At 41.1% G+C, this 23,265-nt stretch overlaps 1 protein-coding gene across 2 annotated transcripts in view; it reads left to right on the top strand.

Moving 5' to 3' along the window:
• LOC124798428 (sentrin-specific protease 1-like) overlaps window positions 1-23,265 on the top strand; it is a 147,972-nt gene that overhangs the window by 112,436 nt on the left and 12,271 nt on the right. For both annotated transcript variants that reach the window (XM_047261836.1, XM_047261834.1), the window contains one exon: window positions 12,887-12,973. In XM_047261836.1, the coding sequence (XP_047117792.1) occupies window positions 12,887-12,973 (87 nt within the window). The remainder of the gene's footprint in view (window positions 1-12,886; window positions 12,974-23,265) is intronic.

The raw sequence follows: 23,265 nt of genomic DNA, 5'->3' as shown, positions 1-23,265 counted from the left end.
TGGATTTTTAACAAAATTAATTGTTACACAATCACTCATGGGGAAACAACATAACAACACTAATACTCCTTTTTACAGATCAATGAGGAGTTACATGCCTATTTAGACCGATGGTGTGTGCTTTTTGTGTGTCATGTTCAGTAGGAACCAAAGAACAATAGGGATGATACTCAGGCTTTCATCTTGGACTTTGAAGGTGACTCAGTGCTTGAAAAGGTCAAGGTGATGGTGTATCAGTATGTTGTGAAACAGTTTGTTCCCCCTCTGTAGTAGTGCTTCAAATTGATGGCATTTGTGTACATGTCCTTATTTTATCCTATCTGTAGGGATTGTGCATGTCAGTTGCTTAAGTACACTCCCTGTGCCCCTCCCCCCGTCTGCATCATCTGCTGGGAGCACCATTCCCCATGTTCATCAGACTGCACCACGTTTCAAAGAGGAAAGGAAATGTAAGAATACAAGACCCCCGATCGGCTCAGACTAAGAAGAAATATGATCATTTGCATCGGTGTCCATATGACAGTGATGTTTGCTGTGGCAATGTCAATGACGTCCTCTCCAGCAGCAGTGCCCTTGCCCTTTGTGTCTTCTACATCAGGCCCTGGGGCCAGTTAAATACACCTGCTCCTTTGGTGGTTGTGGGCCATCCTACTGTTTCCCCCACACCCGCTTTGAGAGCATCAACTTCCCAACCGATGGGGATGTCGATCCCCAACCCCCACCTGAAGAAGCAACTCTCTCCTCCAGCGTCTCTCACGAGGAAGAGATCCCTTAGGTCACCTCCCCTCCCGGGACTCTTCTGATCTGCCGTTAGATACCAGTCATTGGCTGAAGGAGCCACAGATCGCTTAGTGCTTCTCTTCTATAACTTAAATTAGGGCAGACAAGCCTTCATGAACACTGTAATCATCTAAGCAGAAGAGGGACAAAAAGGATGCCTCGTTAGGAGGTTCTGGTGCCCCCCCCCCCCCCCCCCCCACACACACACACACACTGGTGAAACCCACAGATTCTGCATCTGTAGCTGAGAAGTAGTTCCCAGTGGCACCTGTAGTACTGGATCCCATCACATGACCTTATTCAGAACCCGTGTGTACTGATGCCGTATCCTCGCAACCGGTTGCAGCAATTGACCCTTGGGCATGACCTGCCTCATTGGTTCTTTCTCAGCCTCACAGGATACTGATAGTTTGATTCTCCAATGGAACTGTTGAAATTTTTTTTGCGCCATCTGGCTGAGCTATGACATCTCTTATGCATTTCCCATGCTTTATGCATTGCCCTCCAAGAAACTTCGTTCCCTGCTTTGCAAACCCCTACCCTCCATGGCTATTGCAGCTATTTTAAGAATCAAGCCGACTCTCACATGCCACTGGCTGGAGTTCCCACTTACATTCTCAACTTTGTCTGCAGCAAACATGTGCCACCCTATATGATTTTGGAGGCTGTGGCTGTTCTTGTAAAGATGTCTGGATTTTCCTCTCTCTATCTTTCTCTTGATGATGAAGTGTCTCAGATTGCCTAGTCCACACAGATTTCTCTGCCCCCCCCCCCCCCCCCCCCACACACACACACACACACACACACACACACACACACACACACACACACCTCCCATTCTTTTCCATTTTGGGTGGCTTCAGTGCCCACAACCATTTGTGTGGTGATACAATGACCACTGACTGTGGCAAAGTTATCAAAACTCTGCTCACAGAGCTCAGTCCCTTTCTTTAGAATACCAGCACCTCGACATAACATGGATATCATTCAGCCATTGACCTTTTGCTTTGCAGCTTTAGTCTTCTCCTCTCCATTAGAAATCGGAAACGAATTCCCAAGTTCTGTGATGTCATCTCCAAACTTGCCACCTCTGTCTTCCCATAGACTCGACTCATGAGTCTCTAATGCTGCCCACTTGTCGCCCGAGTCAGTTGTCAGGTATAAGTGGACACTACTTGTTCGAAAGGAGAGTGAGTACATGAGTTTGGAACTATAATCGTGGACTCATAGCATTCTCACTACATACACAACTGATTTGAAAGAAGTTTGTGCCATTAAACTGTAATTACTATTCATTTATTTCACACAATCATGATTTCAGCTTGACAGCCATTCTCAAGTGCAAGTTGTAAAGTCACAAAATGTTTGACCTACTTAAATGGATGTGGTAACTTCTATACCAATATAATGGCTGATGGGTTATCAGTGAATATTGTTCTGTTGGTACATACATGTATATAGATAAAACTTGTTCGAAGACTGCTGTAAACTTTTCATATCTATTCAGAGAATGCCTCCAAGAATCACTTTAACATATACACACTTTCGAAGTGTTACAAAGTCTTGTAACAATAGTACAAGAAAACATGACATGAGGATGAACTGCAATCTCTAAATGGTGATTAATTATTTAAAGAAATTACAGATATGAATGATAAACTACGTAACTCATTCTTAGCATATAAACACAAGTTGCCATGACCAAAGAAATAGTACACTTTCTTGTCGCAGGGATGTAACGGTGACACGGCTCTGTAGCCTGTTTTTGTTTGATGCAGCAGATATTTTCTCTTGGTGGAGGTCGAGTGAACAAGATTACAGTCATTTTTTAAAATTTTTAATTTTTAAATGAAACTTACATGTATTTTGTCTGAAGTGTGGACTTCAGTGTGAAACTTATTCCAGTTTTCACTCTTTCTCTAATAGAACACATTTGCAATTGTATACTTGGATCAATTAATTTTCGTCTTACTCTTCTTCACACTCTCATATAACACAGCTTCATTAAAAGACATTTGATCCAACGGTCGATCATTGTGCCTTGTCAGCACCCCTGTACATATCAGGTACTCATCTTCTGCACTTACATTAAGTCAGAACTGTACTTACACTCCTGCAGGCTTCAGTAAGAGAGGATGAGTCAACGGGTATGAAGTGGCTGTGCGCCACGGTTTTCGGGCATGTGATGCAGATCTATAGCATGAAAGAAAGGAAGCCTGTTAGCACTGGTGGAACAGTGGTGCCTCGTTTTCTGGAGACCCGAACATGAGGCTTGTATTTGCTCCATTTCTGATCTCTACTCTATATATATTGGACAGTCCACCTGATGGGCTCTCAACAGTGCTGACTGAGATACCTTTGCCTCTACTGTTGCACACAGCAGTCCATCTATTGAGGCTGTCAGTCTTAGTACTCCACCATATTGAGGCCATATTGAGGTCGTGACTGTAGCATTCCTCCTTATTGATGCATCGATGTGGTTGTCCAGAGCACAACTGCAGCCTTTTTATCAGCAGCAGATTTAATGGTCCCCTGTTCCTCTGCATCCTCTGTCAGAAGATGGAACCACGGTGGACTTCAGAAAGGTCTGTGTCAATTACATATCACAGGAAGGCTCTCCAATGACAAAAGAGACATCGATTGATGGAGAACCTCATTGCTTGTAAATGGCCCTGTGTCTGGGTCCACAACCTAATAAAAGACAGCAGCAAGAATGCTGGGAATGGTATGTTATTACTGTTGGATCACGTACCCCTCCTTTGCAGGTTTGGGCAAAGGGTCAGTGCCTCTATACACACCAGTCCAACGCAGGTGTACCTGGTAAAATACTTAGTCAAAATACAATAAACATAACTTTTGGAAATGAATGTAAAAACCTACCCTAATGTTGTAAAAGTGACAGCATATTATCATTTTTGGGATCAGCTTACTTATGGAAGACAGTGTTTTCAACATGAACATAGTGAAATCTAGGTGTAGGAATAAACTGACTGATCCTCATCTTTCAGGCTGTGTTAAGTTTGACTCTGATAAATTATTCACCAGATTATGATGAACTTGCCAGTGATATGCAAAGCCAAGTACCTCACTAAATTTTTTCTCCATTTGTGATGGTGTATATTTTAATTTCTTTTTTTTCTCCACATGTATAATATCTTTAAAATTGAGTAGTAGGCCTACAATGTCTGATGGAGATAAAATTACCTTTTATTTATTTGATGTAATTAAAATGGTTAATTTTGGCTATGGTGGTGGTTTGTGCATAAATCTTTATAAATTTCTAAGTCAGTAGATCTCTAATTGAACTAAATTGCATATAGTAGAGCTTGAGCCTAAAAAGGTTGAGCACTCCTGATCTAAAGCCATATAACTCTCCGTCTGAAACCAGGTTGAGTTCCCATCTGAATGGCAAGATAGCTTGATTGTCCAAGCACTGAAACCATGTATGTTGAGCTGGTGGCATTGTTGGTACCTTTAGCCTGGGGGTATTTTGGTTCCATCGTAGGGCGTTTTTTGCAAAGGCCTTTCTATTGCTGACATTTTGGTCTGTCCGACATTTGCCAACTGGTCAGCTTTTGCCCAGTGTCAACACCTGTCTTTGTTGACTTGCAAAAATCTTACGACACCAAGGAGTCATCACACCCTCGTTACCCTATATGTGTGGTTCTTGGGATCCTGTTCCTGATTTTTGTCTGGAACTTCTTGTCAAACTGTACTTTCCAGGTTTACGTTTATACTTCCATCAGTACACCCCCTTTCTGCCCCCCCCCCACCTCCCCCTTGACAGAGAAGAGAATGAGGTCCTGCAGGGCTGTCAGTTGAGTGTCCCTCTTTTCCTAATGGCTAGCAGTAGCTGTGGGACATACAGTGTCACACAGCCTGTATGCTGATGCTTGTTGCCTTCGTACTGTCCATCCACAATCCGAACTCATCACTGACGGCCAGTTACTCAATGTGGTGGACTCTTACACTTTCTCGGATTGTTATTTGTTGCCTGGTTGACGTTTTAACACCAGCTGGTGTGCAGATGACTCTACACTTCTGCAGCTTTATGAGGCTCTGATGATCTTGTACTATCTTGATTGTGGAAGTCTGTCATATAGCTCGGCATCGCCTTCAGTATTGCACATGCTACCTCTAGTACATCATTGTGGGCTCTGACTTGTGACAGGTGCCTTTCATACCAGCTCTGTGAACAGTCTACTGGCGGAGACTGAGGTCTCTCCACTACAGATCAGGTGCCAATAAATGATGCTCAGATATGCAACATACCTTCGCTGCTTGTCTAAGCATTGGAACTACCGTGTCCTTATTCCTGGTAGGGACAACCACCTCCCGCAACATAATCCTAGGACATGAGTTGTAACTGCAGTTTACAAACAATGTTTCTGCTCTGAACTCCAACTTCTTTTACTGTCACCTCTTATTAGGGAGCAATCGTCTATGCCTCTGTGGTGCGTATCCCATCTTTGGACCTGTCTCAACCCGTCCTTTGGACCGAAGGACAGTGTTGACCCCATGGTTTTTCTCCGCCTGTTCCTGGCTGTCCTCCACAAATTTCCAGGTTTGAAAGTGGTATACACTGACAGCTCTATGATCAGTGGGCAAACCAGTTTTGCCTACACATATTGAACAATGCACCCTGCCAAACAGATGCACTATATTCACTGGAGAATTGGTGGTCATTGCACAAGCCATCAGTCATGTTTGTTCTTGCATCCACAGGACATTCTTAATCAGCAGTGTCTTCTCAAGTAGCCTAGGCTATCAACCGTTGTGATCCCCAACACCCACTGGTCATGATTTTCCAGGATCTCCTCTGTGTCCTCCCTGAAACTGAATGGTTGGTCATCTTTGTTTGAATCCCAGGGAATTAACTTACTTACCAGGTGGCCGAGTTGGGTACCAGGATGTCGCCGTTGGAGTATGGTTTACAGGAATCGGAATTTTGCTCAACTCTGTACAATCAACTGTTGGAGGTGTGGACCACACTCATGTGCCTCAGTTTCTTCGAACAAACTGTGAGCAATAAAGTTGATGACATCCATGTGGCAGTCTTCCGTTTCTCACTTCTTGCAGGGAATCTACCATTCTGCCAATTTTTCATTGGCCATACTTGCTGACCCATGGCCACATCCTACAAAATAAGGATCTAACTCACTGTCAGTGCAGTGTGTGTCTGATATGACCCACATACTACTAGGCAAAACCTTGACCCTTAACTACTATGCATGAGTTTTTTGTCTTTTGATACTTCACACACCACTGTGAGGTGAAGTAGACTCTTCTGTGTACCTTCCTATTGGATGGCAGGCTACATGTGCCAAAAGCCTGGCATTGTGGTTGCAGTTTGTTTTATATTTTTGGGTCTTGAGAGGTCTCTCAGACACATCATAGTGTTTGTAAGTCGTGTTTTCGTTGAACGTTACTGTTTTTCCATGGTGAGGAAAGCTAGACCTTCTATGCAATGTTTTCTGTGCAGGACAGATGTGAGTGTTCAAGAACACTTCAGTGAATTCTGAGATTAAGACTTTGATAACAGTGATAATGAACCTGATTTTCAGTATTTGCTGACCACAATACTGGTTCGGAGAAGGAATCTGAAAGTGAAGAAGATGTGACAGGTGATGATGGTGGAGAACCGTACTTCTTTGGTAAGAACATAAAAATGAGGGACCGATGACCGTAGCAGTCTGGTCCCTTTAATCCCACAAACCAACCAACCAACAGAAAAATGTTTTTGATGGAGAAAACAGAAGCTGCCGACATAAGATCAAGACAACTCAACATTGCCTTGCAGCTGCCTAGACTACAACAGATTCCGAAAAGTCTTTGAAAAACTTAATATTTTGGAGATATGAGCCTCAAATACACAACTAATTTTTTGAAAAATGAAAAACATCAGCCTTTTGTTGTCCTTGTTTGAAGTGGAAAACAAGATACCCCTGTCAACCGTGTGCTGTGCTGATTTGGTTGGAGAATTGTAGGAGCGTCTGCTTGAAATGCATGCGAGCTGAAAGCAATTAAAAGTTGACTCATGGCCTCAGAGGTATACATAGGGTAATTAGTTTCTTCTTGATTTTTAAAATAAAAAATTTGCAAAATTTCTCCCTTGATAGAATCATGGAGTGAGAAAATAGCTTTAAGGCTGAAACAATGGGTAGTAAACTCAAAGCTGGTTTGTCATAACTGAAATGTGTTGTTTCCATACTGTTATGATGCAAATGTGTAATACTATCTCTCTGTAATCTGTGAGTCATTAGAGGGGTAACTATTTGCTGTTATTTTACTAATAAATAAAACAAACTACAAATTTTGCTGTATTTTGGTTTTCAAAGCATTTTAAATCCTGCATTGTTTAAAAAATCCGAATTTCCATAAAGTTTGTTTCCAAGAAGTGTAACAAACAACTGGAAGTCATGAAAATATATATTCACCAAAACAATCATTTGATACATAAAGAATAAAAAGGCAGTCTGAGAGACCTCTCCATAGTAATTGTGTTCCTGTCAACATCCATAGTAGCTAAGCATTAAACTTGTTGACATGCTGCCTCCTTCGCTAGCAGATGACACCAAAGCAGCTGATCTGGTTTTGTGTGTTACCCATGAAGGTGGTTTTTACTCCTCTTTGTGAGGTAGGACACATTGGCCTCATTGGTTGCTGGAGGGATTGGAGGGGTGCTCTTGTCACCTGCTCTGACCCACAGAGCCCATGGCTGCCCTTGCTTGGAGATCCAGCCTAACTCCTACCATTCCCAACTTTTTAATTCTTCTTATTCTTTTACATCTGTTGTTGGTTTATTATGTCACCATTGTTATTTTCTTTCCTGAGATCTGAAATATTTGTCTGTGTTGCTAGTTTTCTGATGGTAATGGTCAGTTGCAGTTGATGCAACTCCCACTGCATAACATGGCCTGGGTGCCTCCAGCTGCTTTCAACTCACCAACTTTCATCTTCGTACCGCTTCCTCACTCGACTGCTTCTGTGTTGTGGTATTATTGGTTCTTGTTTACAGTTGGGTTCCTCAGGATTTGTCTTCTATGTCCTTCCTCTCTGAGGGCCCTTCCTGGCTTGACACGCACATCATGGAGGGACTGATGACCTGATGACCCGTTAGCCCCATCAGTCCAATCCCATCTAAAACCTTATATCTAATGAGTGCCTGCCCAGTAACAGCATGGGCTCTGTGATCATTTGTGGTGACAACATGCTGAGTATTTACTGGAAGTATGTGTGCCCCTTCTATTTCACAAAGCTGTTCATATAAATTCTTGGAGATCTCTGTAGCTTCACATCCAAAAGCCACAACTGCTGTAGTTGTATGTCCATTTGCACCAAGTTCAATTACTCAAAGCATCATCTATAGTGTGCAGATTTTCCCTCATTAGATTAGCCTTAATGTCTTCAGTATCATATCTAACCATTTGAATTCTCAGATCTGATCTATTAAACTGTTCGCATGTTCCAGAGTGAGTCTCGTCTGCATTCATTTTAGCTTACGAGCAGTCACTAATTTTGTGGGTGTCTGTCATCTGTATCCCAGTTTGTTGAATGATCCCAAAATTTTATATCTTGATCCACCTACTGGTTCCATCTTGAGCAACTTACTGGTTCCATTTATCACTATCAGTTTCCTCCTCTCGTCATTTCAAATCTGATCATCATTGAGTATATAATTCACGAGTTTTCACCTCTGTGTATCATTATACTGTAGTCTACTACCGTGTTACAGATTTTCAAATTCCCTGGTGGGCACCAAAAATTATCTTGCTACATTGTGTAGCATCGCCGAAAATGTTGATTGCTGTGTCTTGTATTTTGTTCCAGTTCATCAGGTATTCCTTCATTTTCAGTCTCCTCTAAACGATCAGCAACTCAAACTGCTCATAGAAATCATCGAATGTCTGTGAGGCTAACTGTTTACTTACTTTCCACAGTAAATGCTTTATAATCATTATAATGAAATCATTGTTGCTGATGGGGATCATCCAAATAAGCACTTTGTTCCCAGTGTTTTTGAAGAAAGCTATGCATTGATCCTGCATGGCTGTTGTAATTGCGCATTAAAAATAATTTCTCTTTGGCACTGCATTGTTTCTTTTGTGACCAGTACTTGTGGAGAAATGCAGTCTCGAAGTCTGCAAATGTTGTGTACTGATTGGACACTTGGTTTCCCAGTGCTCTAGCTCCTGCACTCATGTGCTGTTCATAAATATCAGTCTTTTCAGGCTCATTCTGAATTCTTGTGAAATATGTTAAAATTGTTTCATGAAATCCATTGGATGTAATTGTTTGTACAGGTAAAATTCCTTAAATTGCCTGTGCCCAAGCACGTTATCAACAATGGTATTTGTACAGTGACCTGCTCTATGTTTTCCTTGCATTACCATTTCTAATTTTCTCAGATAACATTTTGCACCAACCTGCAAGTGCATATTTTTCCATACTTCATTGTTTCTTCCAAGTCCTGCACTTTTGATTCTAAATCAGAATATTGTTATTGCACATGTGATACTACTTTAATAACAGTCTTTTTTCCTTCTATTTGCACCCATTTTTAGCATGAACAACCTTGTTACTGTACTGTCCAGCAGGGCTTGTTCACAATTTCATGTTGTGTTTACTTGGGTCTGTATTTCAGCCACATTTTTTATTCATCTGTCGACAATGTGTCACGATCTTGCACACACACTCAAACTGTTGCACACTGAGCAGTTTTATACATTCCATTGCATATTTATTGAACTGAACCTGCATCTCCTTAAGAATGTCCACTACCTTTTGGTCCATCATATATTTTCAGACTATGCTGATAGTTTTTTTTTCCTTCAAATTTTGCTAATTATTGTCAAGTTTTTTGTTAATGTCCTTGAGTTCTTTGTTGAAATCCTCAACCAATTTTTGATTGTTATCAAGTTATTTCTTTCAAATCCCACTTATCATCTAGTTCTCTTCGTAATTTTAGTAAAAATTTCATTAACACATCCTTGATCCCTACAGCATCAACATGATTGTTACCTATCACTACCTCACTTGCTTCAAAGTTCATGTTCAAATTTGGATTTTCGTTTCCCGCTACATCTACACTTTGAGTTCTGCTAATTAGTTCCATTCATTAATGAAATTCATACCAACACTGTCCTGATTAATATTGTCCTCTCATTAATGACATCACCATTCTCAATTTGAGTAGTCATCATTATTCAGATGTATATTGCACATCAAGTTTATAATCATAGTAACATTTCATTGTTTGATCCTCCTTCCTGCCCAGTGTTGATTGAAGAACCGAAAATTCCAAATTCACTCGCCATACATTGATGCTGGCAGTCTGTCTCCAAATCCAAAGATTTTTATAGGATGAGACATCCTGTCACTGTTGCCATATATAACAAGACCATCTGGTGTTCTGTACTATGATGATGCTGCCGCTCTCCACTCCAGGAATTTAACAGCATATTTATTTCAATTGCTGTTGGTTTGAGGAAGTGGATAATGATGGGCTCACTAAAAATAGTCATTGTTAGTAGGTCATGAACTGTATGATTTATTACTAAAAACATTACCCACACCAAACACTTTTGAATACATCCAGTTGAGCAATATTCTGCATGCCACCATATGACATTGATTGTTTCGCACTGAAACCATAAAGCAAACCTAATTAGCAAGTACACCCAGCGTGGACTTTGAATTCAGTTGGACTTGACCACAGACTGCTGACTAATTACCGCCATGCTAAATGCTTCTGCCAAGCAACAACCATCTCAAACTACCCAAGGCATTGTCAGTGGGCAGTGATTACTCTGAAATTCTGGCATTGGCTAAACCAGTGATAGCTCCAATGAATCCTCGGCAATGGAAAAGATCAATAATTTTTTGATTGAATGTTACAAGGAATGACAAATATTTTGATGTGGGAGGATGTACGATCCTCGCAAAGGGCATGATCAGCACTATCTAATTTCGTTGAAGTCAGAGGCACTGTCCACATGAATTCATACGTACTGGGACCACTATAAATGCAGCTTTGTACATGGAAGTGTTTAAAAGACTGAAAAGGAGAGTCACATGCTGCCAAAGCAACATAATAAGTAGAAACTTCATGACAACAGTGTGCCGAGACCCACATTCCATTGTTCCTCGCCCCCCCTACTGTGTGACCTGGCTCCCCAGACTACTTTTGTTTCCTTGCTTGTAGGAGACCTTAAAGGAAATGCTTGGGACATGACTGAAAACATCCAGGCTCATGTAACATTGGCTCTAAAGCACATTCCAGAAAGGCCTCCCAGGTCTGGAAACATCCTCTTCAGAAGTGGATCGACAAAGGAGGGTGCTATCTTGAAAATCTTTTAATGATTGTATGAATATGTTCAATAAATGATTTTTTATGAGTTTAGTCACATTACTTATGGAACCCACCTTGTAAACTTTCTTCTTGGACCATGTTGGCACAGCTTGATTGATTTCGCTACCACTGCAGTTGTACTGATATCATAATCAGATCAAGTTCCCCAACTATTAACACATTAAAAGGAGTACAGTGTACTGCTTCAGTTAAGAAATGCTTATAATGCACCTCACCAAAATCACTTACAGTATTACATTGTCTAAAAACAAGAAAACATCGCTCGTATGTACAGTTTGAGAAGTTACAGAGATCATACGTTTGACTACTGACATTTTTGGCAGAGATTGTCATGGCATGTTCCTTATTCAGTGACATACCAAGCTACTCCAAACCTTCAAAAGTTACACAAACCCCATGCAGGTACCCCAGCTTGTGCTAATATTGCGATCGCTGTCCCACCTTGAAGACATGCAGTGTCTGTCCATATAAGTGTCACATGCAAAATAACCCACATACAACTTTCTATTCTTAAGTATTTAACTATTATACGATTTCAACTATCACGACCGTCGTTCATCATCTGTCACTCTGTTGACATGATATAACGTTAGATGCAACCCCCCCCCCCCCTCCCCTCCACACACACACACAATTTGGAATGTAGATTCAGTGCACTACATTGTTCTCTACTTAGTATGAATGGCTCCACCTGTTTCAGCTGAGACTTATTCTCTTGGTAGTGTTTGTCCATGTTTATGTGGAAGAGGGTGGGGGGGGAAATGAATCTGGCGGTTCAAGCAAGAAGTACTGAAGACATATAACAAATTTGTTTCAGTGGTGGGATGAAATGCATTGCCCCATGATGCGCGCTTGAACGTAGACTTCATTAATTTAATGTGTTTAGTTGGCAGAAAGTTCAAATGTGTCACATTTACACACAGATTTGAAATCTATCAAAATGGAAACTGTAAATACTGCATCCAAATAGCTGACAAGTGGTAGTTATTTTACTTCAGTTACACTTCCTAAAGAATTCACCACTGGATTTGGAGAGAAAGTTTAGTACCACTGTTACATATATTACATGAATATAACAACTTATAGCTGTAATGTTTAAACATGTCCAGCTCATTGGTGTATTTTTGTTAAATTGATGGCAATAAACATTTACTTGCATGTACCAGGTTGTAGTAGTATGCAAGTGATAACAGCCATAGGAGATACATGGGAATATGTAATAGGTTGTCACATAAATTGATTTCTATTGCGTAGAATGGTGTTTAGATACTTCTGCAGTGATTGGACTAATGAAGTTGGAGAGTGAGATGGAGTCTCTATCATGATTTTGTTATGCAGATGACAGTGCATTTTTGTGACTAAAGGTGATTGACCTTAGAATTTAAGACGCAGTTAGTGTGTTGTGTGGTTTATTTTTGTTAACATGACAATAATATTTTGTAATAAAATACATCTTCAAAATACCTCTGGAGGTTAGTTGCAGTGTTTCATTGTCACCTCCTTATTCCTACATTGTTAACTCCTTCTGCAAACCAAAGTACTGTAAATTTTTCATTTCATGTAACAGATTTTCCTAAATGTGTAGTTAACACAAGTTCATATTGACGTTGATCCTGTTCTCTGCAGAGGACAAAATTAGAAATTTAAAACTAGGAAATTAAGATGGCAGATTAACATATTTGTACTGTTACATAATGAATTTCATCCAAGTAAAAGAATGTTAATTTTTTGCAGTTGTTGTGGAACTACTTGGGCAGTGAAAAGATGGATAAAAAGCAGCAAAAGTTTGATTATGATGGCTGGAAGACTGAAAATGTGAAGGTATTTTACCATTTTTGATAATTTCATACAAAGTATATTAATGGTGACAAAATTGTCTGTTTTGTAAAATACAGAGCTCATATGGAACAGTATGAGTAAACCTACATAATCTGTAACCACACTGTAAGATACTATTGTCATTGTGAACCAATTTAAAATAGTGAAATTTCCTGACAGACTGGGACTAGAATGTATGGCCTTTGTGTCGTGTTTCACTTACATTGCACACTGTGTCTTTGATGCCCTCATTGATCCTTGAATAGTGCATCCTTCAGTATTTTCCAGCTCTCCAGCAAATAGTTGGTGAATTCTTCATTAACTCTCAAGCAGACCCACCTGTATATAAAGTGCACCAGTCACAAATAATATTGTCTTGTACCGTTCCGTTGTTGCTTTACAGTTAAAAGTCTGAACCTATTCCTTCATTATTGCTTCAGTTAACACAGTAATAAGTTGTGTTGTCACATGTCCAAATAAGCAGTAGCAATATTAACTGAACGGTGATCTAGGTGAGAAAGAACTTCCAAACTAAGCAAGAAAATGACCCATATTCTGAGCTAACAGTCCCACGAAGGCAGTTACCTAAGAGATAATGAGTAATTGAGTAAGTGTTGGCACGGATGTGATGAAGCTGCACTGTTCAATGCTTCAAGTGGGTCATTACTGTGGGGTAACACTTGTACGTGCCAACATAGTGATATAATGAAAACTTTATTTTATTACTGTTTAATTAAACCTTGTCTTTGATGGTGAAAAAATGGGCTAAGCTGATGATTGCACTGGACAAAGCCCATACAGTATGTCCATACCAAAGTCTCCATTCTTGCATCTTCTCATTGATTGGACCCACACCAGCTAGTGATTGAATTCCAATAATTTGACTTGAGCCACTGACGCATGAGTTATGAGCATGGGTGACCACGCAGGATGTTGTTGATTGTGGTGTTACAATTGGCGCACATGCCATGGGACATAGCTTCTCTGAGGTAGTGATGAAGTGTGGATTTTCCCGTATGACCATTTCACAAGTGTGCCTTGGATATCAGGAATCCGAGAAAACATCAAATCTCAGACATCGCTGTGGCCAGAAAAGGATTCTGCAAGAACAGGACCAACGAAGGCTGAAGAGGATCATTCAATGTGACAGAAGTGCAAGCCTAGCACAGATTCGTGCGGATTTCAATGCTGGGCCATCATACTAGTGTCAGTGTGTGAACTATTCAACAAAAGATCATTGATATGGGCTTTTGGAACCATAGGCCAACTCGTGTATGCTTGATGACTGTGTGACGCAAAGCTTTATGCCTTGCCTGGGGCCATCGACTCTGACATTGGACTGTTGATGACTGGAAACATGTTGCCTGGTCAGATGAGCCTCATTTCTAATTGTATTGAGCGGATGGACGTGTACAGGTATGGAGACAACCTCATGAATCCATGCATGTCAGCAGGGGACTCTTCAAGCTGGTGGAGGCTTTGTAGTGGTGTGGGCATCTGCAGTTGGACTGATACGGGATACCTGATAAATCTAGGTACGACTCTGACAGGTGACATACACACAAGCATCTTGTCTGATCACTTGCATCCATTCATATCCACTTTGCATTCCGATGGACTTGGCCAATTCCAGCAGGACAGTGCAACACCCTACACGTCCAGAATTGGTACAGAGTGGCTCCAGGAACACTCTTCTGAGTTTAAACATACTCCTCAGATATGAACGTTATTGAGCATATCTGGAATGCCTTGCAACATGTTGTTCAGAAGAGATCTCCACCCCATTATACTCTTACGGATTTATGGCCAGACCTGCAGGATTCATGGTGTCCTTTCCCTCCAGCACTATATCAGACATTGGTTGAGTCCATGCCACGTCGTGTTGCGCACTTCTGCGTGCTCGCTGGAGCCCTACACAATATTGGGCAGGTGTACCAGTTTCTTTGGCTCTTCAGTGCGTTATGCATGCCTTTCAGAATCTACCTACAGCAAAGTAATAGAAACACATTCATTATGTACCTACATACTCGCACTTCATACTGTTTATACATGTTTGTTTCAACACCACTATATACACAGACGTGTTGTAAAATTGCTATCTTGCTTACTCTCTATCACACATTGTAATGAAACTACTGATATGCGAACAAAGCAGTGGGTAACAGCTAGTAATAACATATTGAAGTAAAACCTAAATTAGAGAATACAATAAAAGAGAAGCAGGGTTGTACAGAGCGAAATACGAACAATTAACTTACACACAAATAAACTGAGATACTTTTGATTTAATTATGCATAGACTTCAGCAATATACAAATCATTTGTTAAAGTGATGTAGACATACAGTCAAACTTACAATACGTACCATCAGATGAAAAACATTAACTGAAACCTACTATCAGAGACATGATACTCTCAGTTCGTAGAACCACACACTCTTCTTTCATTATCAGTTGCATGGGCGAGCACAGGGCAGTGAGCTGTTAAAGCATTTCTTCTTACCTGTGCCACTTTCCTCACCCTCTTCTCTGTCTCTCAATCCTTCTCCTCCAACCCGTAAACCATGGTGGCTTCTTTGATAGAAAATGAGCTTGTCCAGCAATACTAATTGTAGTCATTCTTCCACCTTTATAGTTTGAATCGTATCACTATTTCTGGCTAATCAAGTATGTTCCTTGTTAATAGGTTTGACCCTCCACTTTTCAATGCTTTTGCTCAGTACGACAGGCTGTGCAGGGAAGTTCGCATGATGTGGCTCGCATATTACCAGATATGCATTTCCACATTATCCCCCCCCCCCCTCCTCTCTCTCTCTCTCTCTCTCTCTCTCTCTCTCTCTCTCTCTCTCTCTGTGTGTGTGTGTGTGTGTGTGTGTGTGTGTGTGTGTGTGTGTGTGTGTGTGTGTGTCCCCAAGCCCCAGTATGATAGCTAAACCATTGAGAGGGATATGCGGGTGTCATCGAATACCCTAATTACTCTAGCTATGTAACCTTTGCCTAACTTTGAAATCTTCTAAGTGCCTCTGTCACCAATTCCAGGGCCACAATTCTGAAACCTGTATTTCTGTCATGGTTTGTTTCTTCTGACACAATGCTTTTGCCAAGTTTTAGTTTAGATGGATAAGCTCATGTTTGCATCTGCAGGCGGAACCCTAAACTTGACGTAAGTTTTTTGCTTTATATTGGCAATATGGAACTTACTATACTTTTTAGGTACTTTACCAGGCCTAGGCATTGTAAAAAACAATCAATATGTTCAACTATGCACAAAGAATGACACAATAAATCCAACTTCACTCAAATTCCACTAAACAGCACAAAACTTATTAACAGAGCTTCACAGCCTTCTATACCACACTGCTTAGAACACAAAATGGCTCCACAGCCTTCCAAAGCTATTTTTCCAAGTTCACAGGCAAAATTGAGCAAGAAAATTTTTCCTCCACTGGGTACCTCGAAAAATGGGCATAGTGCGTTACACTGCTTAGGGTTTTAATTTGTTTTATACCATTTGTATTTCAAATTTCAAAGAAGAAATTTGGGACAATAGTCTCAGTCATATTTACTTTCAAATAAGCAAATAAAAAAAATTGATTTTTTTTTCCCCATGATTTCTGCCCTCTCCCTGTAAGATGCCACTGATAGCCTACATGTTCCTGCACAGAACTAAATGTTTAAAGTTCCTTGTTGAGGTATGACACAACCCCATGTTTATCTAATTTGCTGGATAAATAAATATTTCTACTTGTTTCAGTTTCCCTTCATGTTTGGCAATCATTGTTGCTGCAACAGTCTCATGGTCATGGATGTCAGTTTCATTGTGGACATTATTAAATAAGTAAGGTCTGTTTGTTGATATTGGAGCCAATGCATTTCCATCATGAATGAGTTTTGAATTGCTTGTTATAGGCAGTTTCCAGAAAAGGTATTAAGTATTGATTGGCGACTCCATGGAGTGTCCTGTGCACCACGACCAGCTAATGGATATACTTAGAAGGAGAGACAGCATTGCTCGTATTTTTTTGTTTTATTAACCGCAAAATCGATTTTTGGTCACTTAGTGACCATCCTCAGTGCTGTAATATACAATTTAAATCACCATGTGATCGCTCTAAGCTTGTTGACACCAGTGCCTACCAATTTAAATTTTATATTACAGCACTGAGGATGGTCACTAAGTGACCGAAAATCGATTTTGCGGTTAATAAAACAAAAAAATACGACCAATGCTGTCTCTCCTTCTAAGTATTAAGTATTGACTCAGAGAGCAATATTGCCTCACCCACCATTCAAAAAACTGTAATTATCCCAGTTGATTGTTGGATGATAACAACATAATTGGGGAACAAACATACTAGTAAACTGAGGTTTTCTCCAAGGTTTGTAGTTACGTCTGAGGGTGAGTCTATCTGATACGAAAACTGGAAGGATTCCCCAGTTCGTCTGATGACCAGGTTTCAGATGCTATCTGTGGCTAACGAAAGATCCTGAAGTAGATGCAGTTGCTTCCCTTGTTCCAGAGGAAGTTTCTCAGCCTGCTAGATAAGGGCATTCACAGAGGGTGCAATTACTGGTAGTTGGGAGCTCTGATGTCAGGTGCATAAAGTGGCCCCTTAGAGACTTGGCTGTCAAGGAGGAGAAGAAATTCATTACACATTCAGGATGCATACTGGGAGGAGTCATTCCTGTTGTGGAATCAGTGCTTCCGGCTGCCGTGAATACTGTGTGCTGCCAACTGCAGGTTGTGGCTCATGTCAAGCTTTACCGGCACATTTAACTTGGGCAGCACTGACCACCCAGCTGTTCCAACTAACCTGCTATGATGTGAGCAGTTGCAGTTCAGACATAAAGAGACGAGCAGGGAAACAATGTAGCTTTGAATGGAATTTAATTTTTAAAAAGAATGAAATAATGTTCGACAAAACTCAAGCACAATCGCACAATTCTTAGGTGACCAGACGGAAAGCATAAAATGCTCTCATTCTCACCTAACATAGTAATCTACACTCCTGGAAATTGAAATAAGAACATCGTGAATTCATTGTCCCAGGAAGGGGAAACTTTATTGACACATTCCTGGGGTCAGATACATCACATGATCACACTGACAAAACCACAGGCACATAGACACAGGTAACAGAGCATGCACAATGTCGGCACTAGTACAGTGTATATCCACCTTTCGCAGCAATGCAGGCTGCTATTCTCCCATGGAGACGATTGTAGAGATGCTGGATGTAGTCCTGTGGAACGGCTTGCCATGCCATTTCCACCTGGCGCCTCAGTTGGACCAGCGTTCGTGCTGGACGTGCAGACCGCGTGAGACGACGCTTCATCCAGTCCCAAACATGCTCAATGGGGGACAGATCCGGAGATCTTGCTGGCCAGGGTAGTTGACTTACACCATCTAGAGCACGTTGGGTGGCACGGGATACATGCGGACGTGCATTGTCCTGTTGGAACAGCAAGTTCCCTTGCCGGTCTAGGAATGGTAGAACGATGGGTTCGATGACGGTTTGGATGTAACGTGCACTATTCAGTGTCCCCTCGACGATCACCAGTGGTGTACGGCCAGTGTAGGAGATCGCTCCCCACACCGTGATGCCGGGTGTTGGCCCTGTGTGCCTCGGCCGTATGCAGTCCTGATTGTGGCGCTCACCTGCACGGCGCCAAACACGCATACGACCATCATTGGCACCAAGGCAGAAGCGACTCTCATCGCTGAAGACGACACGTCTCCATTCGTCCCTCCATTCACGCCTGTCGCGACACCACTGGAGGCGGGCTGCACGATGTTGGGGCGTGAGCGGAAGACGGCCTAACGGTGTGCGGGACCGTAGCCCAGCTTCATGGAGACGGTTGCGAATGGTCCTCGCCGATACCCCAGGAGCAACAGTGTCCCTAATTTGCTGGGAAGTTGGAGTGCCGTCCCCTACGGCACTGCGTAGGATCCTACGGTCTTGGCGTGCATCCGTGCGTCGCTGCGGTCCGGTCCCAGGTCGACGGGCACGTGCACCTTCCGCCGACCACTGGCGACAACATCGATGTACTGTGGAGACCTCACACCCCACGTGTTGAGCAATTCGGCGGTACGTCAACCCGGCCTCCCGCATGCCCACTATACGCCCTCGCTCAAAGTCCGTCAACTGCACATACGGTTCACGTCCACGCTGTCGCGGCATGCTACCAGTGTTAAAGACTGCGATGGAGCTCCGTATGCCACGGCAAACTGGCTGACACTGACGGCGGCGGTGCACAAATGCTGCGCAGCTAGCGCCATTCGACGGCCAACACCGCGGTTCCTGGTGTGTCCGCTGTGCCGTGCGTGTGATCATTGCTTGTACAGCCCTCTCGCAGTGTCCGGAGCAAGTATGGTGGGTCTGACACACCGGTGTCAATGTGTTCTTTTTTCCATTTCCAGGAGTGTATTTACAAACAAGCGTGATGAAAATTCCTAACTTAAACACAGGGTTATTTTTCTGAGCAAGCCACGTATCGTGCAAAAGCACACTGCAGGGATTTCACAGTATTGTTGAAATCTGAAGGTATTAACCACAGTCAGTCGTCTGGTAATCTCTTAGCTCCTTCCTTATCCAAATCTGAGAAATAAATTTCAGTACGGGAACTGTCATCTGCTACGTTGCTAACAAGTTGATCAACAACAGAATCCCTGAAGCCACTCAGGTGCTGCGTTTCCTCCTCTTGTTTTATGACTTGCCATTCTATATCCCACCAGCGATAGGCAGTGGCGTGTGAAAAAGCTCCATGTGTTAGTTCCAGTACATCTGGCAGCTTAACAGCCTTGTTATTTCTTGTGACAAATCCCCTAACTTGGCTTCAGATAAGTTCTCTTTGGTTCATATTGTAATAGTACAGAGGCAAATGCAAAAATGCAGCATTTGTATGAGTGTTCGGCACTTTGAAATTGATTGGTTTTTATGTTTGTACGACACTTATCACTCTGGTTCATGCGAGACTGCATCTGTGGTATAAAACAATGTTCCTAGTCCAAATAATGAGTATTTGGTTTTTCATTTTTGTCATAAAAAATTAAATTGTTATGTTTTCTTAATTTGAGCAACCTTTATTAACAATAATTCATAAAAACTGACAATTAAGACTTTATATTTGAAATGAAAATAGGAATTTTGTGTGCAGTATGTAATTAGAAACAAGAACACATGTATCATTCATGGAAAAATGGTTATAAATTTTACAATTACGAGATGTAAGTATTTCAAATTGAACAAAAAAGAAAAAGAATGACCAAGGCAAGACCTGAACCAGTGATATATGAACTGCACTAGATTACCTTCTACTACTATGATGATGAATTTTACGATTACAAGATGTAGGTATTTCAAATTGAACAGGGGGAATGACTATGGCGAGACTTCAATCAAAGTGATCCAGGAACTGCACTAGATCACAAATTTACTACGCTACGAAGTTCACTTTACATCCAATATGTATTTGCTGGACTTGCATTCGGGAGGACGATGGTTCAATCCCACATCCGGCCATTCTGATTTAGGTTTTCAGTGATTTCCCTAAATTGCTCCTGGCAAATGCCGGGATGGTTCCTTTGAAAGGGCACGGTCAACTTCCTTCCCTGTCCTTCCCTAATCCAATGAGACCGATGACCATGCTGTTTGGCCTCTTCCCCCAAACAACCCAACAATATGTATTTGCATTTCAATTGTATCAGATACAATCCCTCAGAAAACATCAAAGCTCGTTTTTCTGTAAATGTATGAAAAACATTAAGAACATTCTATTTCTCAGCACTTTTTAACCGTGTTCTATATGCATGATTCACTATGGAGCAGATGCAGCCCCAGCCATTTTCATACTGCATATTAACAGTGCAATAGTCAGAGCACATCAGTACGGAGACTGTGACTGTACAAAATTTTTGAAATAAAGCATGATTAAAAAACTGTTGGTGGCTGTTAATACATTAGAATATCTTAAAGTTTCATTTTACTTAACTTAGCAATAAGATATCTAGTACGTAAGTAGGACCTGCTTCCAAGAGCTTATAAACACTAGTGTACAAGTGCTATGACTTCTGACCAGTCATCGCGTTTGTGTTTGTTTACATCAGGTTTATTCTTATGATGAACAGAGTATAGCTGAAGTGGTAAACACTGCCAATCTTGGTTGCAAGATGAAGGCAGAGTTCGCCATCTGTATCATTGTCGACAGGACCCGCTGTGGGCCTTTGGTGCAGTGCCAAGTGAAGCGTTTGAATTAGAGTCTCAAACAGTTCTTTGACCATGTAGGTTGCAGATTTCTCAGTTTAAGCTATAAGGTAGGGGGGTTTTGGCTTAAGCTTAGTAGGTCAGTGATCTGCGATACATATGAGGCAGCTGCACAGATAGTGGAGGCTGTATGGATGAAGTAGGCAGTTTTCTAGTTTATAGGGTCTTGGGAAAGTACAGAAATGACTTCAGTTTTACAGGTTGCAGATGAACACAGGAAGAGGTTAGTACTGTAGTTTAAATGTCCATGGTTGTGTCGGGAAAGAACCAGGGCTCCAAGCGCTAATAGAAAGCACTGGAGCTCAAACTGTTACAGGTACCAAAAACTGGCTAAAGGTGCAAGAAAGTTCAGCTGAAATTTTTACAAAGGACCTGCCATTGTTCAGAAAGGCTAGATTAAATATAGTTGGTGACAAGGTCTTAGTTGTTGTTAGTAGTAGTTTATCTTGCAGTGAAATTGAAATAGATAGTTCCTGCGAGTTAGTTTGGGAAGAGGTTATACTTGACAACTGAAATAAATTAATAATTGGTTCCTTTTACCAACCCACTGGATTCAGACGATTCAGTTTCTGGACAGAAAACATCTAAAATAGGTACCCAGCTCATATAGTTATAATTTATGGTGACTTCAATCTACCGTCAATATGTTGACAAAAATACATGTTCATAGCCAGTATAAAACATCGTCAGAAATTGTACAAAATGCTTTTTCAAAAATTATTTTGAACTGTTAGTTCAGGAGCCCATTCAACATGTAAATGGTTCGAAAACATACTTGACCTCTAAGCAACAAATAATTTTGAGCAAATAGGGAACATCTTGACGGATACAGGGATTAGTGATGATAAGGTCATTGTAGCAAGGCTGACCACCGCAACATCCAAATCCACCAAAGGTGAATGCAAAATATATGTATTTTAAAAAGCAGATAAAAATTCAGTTGGCTCCTTCCTAAGAGACAGTCTCCAGTCCTTTCAAATTCACTATGTAAGCATAGAACAGGTGTGGCTTGAATGCGAAGAAATAGTGTCAATGGCAATCGAGAGATATTTGCCACATATATTAAGGGGACTTAGAACGGAAAAAATTTTTTTTTCATCGTTTTGGATTTTTATCTCATTATAAAATTTGCAATTTTCGTTAAAATGATATATATGTCACTTATAAACTCACATGGAAGTATTTTATGTAGAAGACGAGCTTTTTTCCTCCGCCCCGAGCATTTTCATACATTATCCAACGAAATAAATAAAAATTCCATATTGTTCATCTTCAAATGTAGCAGCCTTTCAAATATTCGTAGCAATAAAAATAAATTTCTTTACACAAAAATACCGACAGTTGACAAGGCTTTAGGATTGTTGCACTAGTTGATGCGCTGGGGTTCATTAAGATTTCACGTAGCAGCACGTACTGCTTCATGGAATTTTGTGAAGTACTTTCATTATAGTGCCAAATTCAAGAGGAGAGTATTTCTTTTGTGGAACAAAGTACTAATCGTACTGCAGGTTTGCGATACGGGACTAAATGTTCAATTAGCAGGAAAGCATTTAGTAGGCCAAAGTGTGGCCGATATCATGCACTAGATGTGATTTTAAATGAATTTATTAAGGAACAGCGTCAGAGATTCATGCCTGTGAACGCCGAACTTTTAAAAATTAACACACATGAAATTGCTAGAGAGCAAAAAATTGAAAATTTTAATGCTAGTCGCAGCTGGAGTGATCTGTTTATGAAGCGCTGGGGTTTTTCACTTCAGAGGCTAACTTCAGTTGCACAGAAGCTGCCGAAAAATTATGAAGAAAAACTTGTGGAATTTCGGCGCTTCATAATTAGGCGGCCCACAGAAAAGCAATACCTTCTTGGTCAGATAGAAAATGCTGACCAAACTCCCATATATTTTGACATGCCGTCAAATTACACGGTTGACACCAAAGAAAAGAAAGACATAGTGTTCCTACATCAGGGGGTGAAAAACAGCAGATGTCCATCATGCTTGCTTGTACAGCAGATGGACATGAATTACCCCCAT

The sequence above is a fragment of the Schistocerca piceifrons genome, chromosome 5, assembly GCF_021461385.2.
Source record: "Schistocerca piceifrons isolate TAMUIC-IGC-003096 chromosome 5, iqSchPice1.1, whole genome shotgun sequence".
Lineage (NCBI taxonomy): Eukaryota > Metazoa > Arthropoda > Insecta > Orthoptera > Acrididae > Schistocerca > Schistocerca piceifrons.
The sequence above is the reverse complement of the archived record's forward strand: the minus strand, read 5'-3'. Positions and strand labels throughout refer to the sequence as shown.